We start from the raw sequence: 6000 nt of genomic DNA on the forward strand, positions 1-6000 counted from the left end.
TTCACTCAAGGTCTTGACTCTCTGACAAAACGACAAATGCCTGTAAAACGTTGACAGATCTGTAGTTTAAAGCGGCCTTATACAAGGCTCCTCAAAGAATATAAAGAAGCACTATAAGTGTTTTCTAAAACACTAAGAAACTCTCCATCCGCCATCTGCATTCATTGCTGAGAGATGAATCCATAAGAAAAAGCTAATCATTTCTATTAACATACTAACAGCACTCTACCCTCACTTCTTCATGGAGTGAAAGCTGGGTATTAACCCATCAGCTCTGACTCTGTGTGCTGTGATTGTGTGTTGATTAAATGACTTGTATTAACCTAAACATGAACACAAAAGTGTCTTTATATGAGTCTTTATCGAGGCTGATCTTAAAGCAGAGCATCGTTTACTTTCCCCAATGTCATTATCATAGCATTGTTTTCTGTCTGACTGCATCCTGCTCAGGTAAAGTCCTCCAAGGTGCCTACTCAGGATCTTCTGATTGGGGTGGCATGAACCCTGAGATCACCATGGAAACATCCAGTCCGCGGCTCACTAGGAAGCGAGGGAGGGAGTGCCTTCTGCAAGCCGTCTGAACCAGCCAAGACAAACGACACCTCTCCGACACCCAGCCTTATCCCAATACACTCCTGTTGCTTCTCTCGACTATTCTCGTCTTCCCTTTTCTTCTCTCTACTCCTTGTGTTCTTCTTTCTTCTTCATCTGTTCCTCTTATCTTCTTTTCTTTGTTTCTTCTCTCCTACCTCCTCTACTTTTCCTTTAATGAAAAAAAGACTCTTGTCAAACTGTACTCTTGCCTTGTGAAACAGAAGAAGCTTCTGAACGGATGATGCAGTGTGCGTCCGGTTGCCATAGAATGTGTTCCTCGCCATGGCAACCTGCGGGCGGTTCAAAAGCGTAGTTGCATGTTAGCTCAGCGTTTGTGAGACACGTTACTAAATACACGAAACCCATACACAACGGATGTCTTCTTTAAAACACAACAAACAAAAAAAACTCTCTGCTGCCATAGGAGAGAAACGGACACTTTTCTAAAGTGTGGCTGTTTGCTGTTGGAGATTTCTTTTATGCAGCTGATCCTACTGCCGGCAAATCCCCTGGAGAAACTCAGGGATTTTAGGCAAAGAAACACTACAAATACAAAGCCAACAAAGTCACACGTTATGTGTTAAGCACTGAACTAAACGGTGCCTACGTTAAAGCTAAATCAGCTATCGACCTATATATTTTCTGCCCATAAATAGGTTCTTTTTAAAGGCTGTTGCATACAGCTCATCACTAACAATAAATGACAACAAATAATGAATTTGCCACAAAGGTTAGTTGGATAATATATAAATAAATAGCAAAATGTGAATTAATTGACGACACACTGAACTCAATCAATGGGATTATGGCAATTACTGTGACAGAACCTATTTGTGGGAGGAGCATGGATATGTCGACACAGATGTGCCACGGATCGCTCAAGAGTTAATGAAACAAAGTGCATGGTGGGCAAGAAACGACAGTTTACTGAATTTATCGTTGACGTGGTATTGTCTGGAAATTGCCAGCTGGAGCAGCTGTTGACCACAGCTGGGAGAGATTCACATGAGCATGTGCAATAAAGATATTGGTCACTGAATGCAGCTGTGACAGCTTTCACCCAACACTGGATCTGTGTGTGTATTATGAAGCTGAAAAAAAGACCGTTGGTGCAATATTACCACTAGTATGATTCACTCTTATTATCATCCTTTAATGCTACTGATGGTGTTCTCAGACAGTATTCTGCATGGTGGAGGTAGAGAAAGGAAAATATAGCACCTTTTGTGTTGTGATGTAAGGTGAGGTTCACCATTACTTGCCAAAGTTTGAACTCCTTTCATTTGACCGCACCTGTGCCATTCACTGAGGAGTTGATCCGGTTCTTGTCTAAAATGATCAGCGTAATCCTCAAACTGTGCCATTGTAACATCTTGGTTGGAATTTATAAGTGGAGGTGACATTTTAGGAACGTCTTGGAGAAAAGCTAGACACGTGTCAAGTGACTTTATTGGATCGTATTTCTTTTTAAATGCTCATCTTGGCGTTTAAATTGATTACATATGGATGAGACGATAGGACCAAACTCTGTTGTGGTGACTGAAGCATTCGTTGAGGCCGGAAGGCTCGAGATGTTGAGCGAAAAATGTCGGAAACAGGCATTGAGCGGTTAATCATATAGCATTCTCCTCATGATCTAAAACATGTCCGTGTCTGCTGGAATAGTGTTAACAAACTTTGGCAAGGACCTGGTGGGACCAATATCAACCTGCTGATGCCACAATCAAGTAACCAGGCACAGTTCAAGGTGTTCCTTAGCTGCTTGTTGCATTTGTTTGTATGATTTTCAGTGCTGTATATAATTAGCTTTTTATTGCACTTATCATTGTGTTAAACATTTGCTATATATGCAAAGGTTCAGTATTTAGGTAGCTGTGCAATAGCAAAAAAAACCCCTCATTTAATCACAATGTTCAGCTATCTAAGCCTATCTGTTAGGAAATGCTAGAGTGTATGACACTTGGCTAGTCACTATGCTAGTTTACTATGCTAGTTACAAAAGCCAGGACAGAGATGCCTTTCCCCGAGATCCTTAAAAAGGCTTGTATTAATGTGTTCTTCCCTATAGCCCCTGTAAGCTCCAGAAAATGTTGCTTTGCTTGCCTTTAAGCCAGAGCAACAGTAAATGTATAGTGGTTCGCACCTAATGCTTATTAGTTGTAGATATGGTCATGCTGCAAGCCATTGGTCTGGCCTTGTTTGCACTCTGCACTATTTGTCAATAGGCCGTCATTTTGGCAACAAAACACATAAATGGAAAAAAAGCATTTAAAAAGTAGAATAGGGTGGGGTTACTCCACTAAATCTTAACTTTTGGCTTAACTCACTAATTGTGATTTAGTGACTCACGGAAGGATTTGATAATGGAAAGATATTTGAAGTAAACCAAAGCCAAGCCCTTTTTCAACAGCGGAGAAGAGACAGTTTAGTGAGTGTAAGCAAAGACCAGTCTTGAAGAGACTGCGTGGACAGTACTGTTAACAGCCATAATGAATTTTAACTTGATGGTTCTGAAATCTCTGTGATGTGTATATAATGATTGAAAGCTGATTTGTTGCAATGAAAACTGGCCTGTTTGTGTGATGCAATAAAAATGTAAAGGTGTGCTGGGAGTCTTTGTCCGATTTCATTGTGCTGATGTCATTGTGTGTTACTATGAAGTTACTTTTGATGTTTGGAAGGGAAAATAAATAGTAATTCTCTACATTGAAACCAGATATACTTATGAAATCCATATGAAATAACTATAACTCTAAGACCAGCCGTCCCCTATTTCCGGCCACTGCCGTATATGGTGCAATTCCCCTCTCTCTCTCCGCCAATCACATTGGGTAAAACAATAAAACTAAAGTTCAAGCCCTAGTAGGGCATTTAAACATCAGTCTTGCAAGAAATCACATCTAAACAATATTTAAGTGTCTCTAACAGTGTTGTAATTCTTTGTGTGCAAAACTACATGTGGAACACAACACATTTCCATTTCGCGATAGATATTTCCCTCAGTGTAAAAGTTAGCTTAGCGGTTAGCTTCCTTTTCTCTGAGGGGAAAATCCACCGCCATTTTGATCCGTACGGATACCAACACAGGACAAACGTAATCTCATTGTAAACCCTCTCTAAACCACTGAATGTGGTAGTAACGGCCTCGTTTGACTGTCACAAGCAGGGGAGGTGGTCGGAGTTAGGGGGCGCTAGTAATCTTAGCAGTATTAGCACCTACTTAAACAAAAGCGTTTTAATCTAAAAACATATTCTCTTTCAAAGTCAAGCAAGTCTCGGACATTAATCTACACATGTTTGACTCCTGAAAAATGTTGATTTGAGTGAGTAAAGTCCTTCTATTTATTTAGTTAGCTACGGTTTCCAATATTGTAATTAAAGTGGTCGGTAATTACGCTAGGTTCTCAACCACGGTAAAGTTAGTTTTCTTTTCGATATTCGGTTTTCCGGCGTCAATACCTTTTCAAAATAAGGTTATATCCGCCACAGTGTTACAGATTCTGAATGGTACACACACAGAGAACAATGCACACTGTTTTTATGGACGCTCCGGTGCATTTGATATATGCTCCTTTTCCTTTCAATAGCTAAAAAAACAGACCGTTTCTAGACTCTGTCCACAGCACCGCACACCATCGTCTTTCAGACTAATTTGATTAAATACGATTAAATACGTACTTTCCTGTCGCCGCTAACAACAGGTGACAATCTTCAATAGCTTTGTTTTCACTGTGTTTATAAACATCAGATTGGCCGTGTTAGACACTAGGAGTGATGGGGAAGAATGTTCACCAAATGTGTTTTCATACTGACCTCTCATTAACAGTTACATTCAGAATTTAGGTCTCTCTCTCTCTCTCTCTCTCTCTCTGTCTCTGTCTCTCCCTCACACATTCACAGTCTGTCTCTCTCTCTCTCTCTCTCTCTCTCTCTCTCTCTCCCCCTCACACACTCACAGTCTGTCTCTCTCTCTCACTCTGTCTGTCTGATCTGATTCACCCAGGAGGGCTCAGGTGGTGAGGACTGTGGACACAGTGAAGAAAACCAGAGCCTGTGTGAAGTAGTGAAGCAGAAAGCTTTATTTAAAGAGAATAAAGAGAATGTTAAAGTTCTAACTGTAATTCTGTGTTTGGAATCTGTTCTTTTAAATGTTAAGCCTTTATTTTTATATATAAAGTGTACATTGTGTTTGATATCATACACATGATTTATTTTATCAATAAAATTTTTAAATTTATTTTTTAATAACTTTTCAACCAAGTTACATAAGACTTTAAAATCAACTGTGCAGTGTAGACATTAATCACACTAATCACACACACACTTTGGTTTGTCTGTAAAATTAAATTCTTGATTTTTGTTACATTTTTAAATTTTTTGAAATCAATAAATCTATAACAATTTGCTTAAAATATGAAAAACAATTTACAAAAATTGTTGTCATTCGTGAACATTGGTTGTCCATTTATTTAGTATCTGCTACAATATAAAAAATATAAATATATATATATTATATGAATATTTATTTATTATTAAATTATTATTAAAAAAAGCTATTAGCTCCACTGAACAACTGGTGGTTTCAGACTAGTCATTTTCACATTCTCTGCTTCATAACTTTTTTATTTTTTAAGATTTTTGCACGAGTATTTAATTTATGTAAACATAAAGACAAATAAAGAGAAATCTGCCTCAAGCAAATCATGCGCAATCCTTATTTATATTTATAAAATAATAAATAAATATTCATATAAAATATATATATATTTATATTTTTTATATTGTAGCAGATACTAAATAAATGGACAACTAATGTTCACGAATGACAACAATTTTTGTAAATTGTTTTTCATATTTTAAGCAAATTGTTATAGATTTATTGATTTCAAAAAATTTAAAAATGTAACAAAAATCAAGAATTTAATTTTACAGACAAACCAAAGTGTGTGTGTGATTAGTGTGATTAATGTCTACACTGCACAGTTGATTTTAAAGTCTTATGTAACTTGGTTGAAAAGTTATTAAAAAATAAATTTAAAAATTTTATTGATAAAATAAATCATGTGTATGATATCAAACACAATGTACACTTTATATATAAAAATAAAGGCTTAACATTTAAAAGAACAGATTCCAAACACAGAATTACAGTTAGAACTTTAACATTCTCTTTATTCTCTTTAAATAAAGCTTTCTGCTTCACTACTTCTCACAATCTCTGGTTTTCTTCACTGTGTCCACAGTCCTCACCACCTGAGCCCTCCTGGGTGAATCAGATCAGATCAGACAGACAGACAGACAGACAGACAGACAGACAGACAGAGAGAGAGAGAGAGAGAGAGAGAGACCTAAATTCTGAATGTAACTGTTAATGAGAGGTCAGTATGTAAACACATTGCTGTGCAT

At 37.4% G+C, this 6000-nt stretch overlaps 1 protein-coding gene across 1 annotated transcript in view; it reads left to right on the forward strand.

Moving 5' to 3' along the window:
* LOC136676114 (myomegalin-like) overlaps nt 1-3306 on the forward strand; it is a 37925-nt gene extending 34619 nt beyond the window's left edge. The window contains exon 41 of the mRNA XM_066652973.1: nt 451-3306. Within this exon, the coding sequence (XP_066509070.1) occupies nt 451-581 (131 nt within the window). The 3' untranslated portion in view covers nt 582-3306. The remainder of the gene's footprint in view (nt 1-450) is intronic.
* The last annotated feature ends 2694 nt before the right edge of the window (nt 3307-6000 follow it).

This window comes from Hoplias malabaricus, chromosome X1 (genome assembly GCF_029633855.1).
Source record: "Hoplias malabaricus isolate fHopMal1 chromosome X1, fHopMal1.hap1, whole genome shotgun sequence".
NCBI classification, from domain to species: Eukaryota; Metazoa; Chordata; class Actinopteri; order Characiformes; family Erythrinidae; genus Hoplias; species Hoplias malabaricus.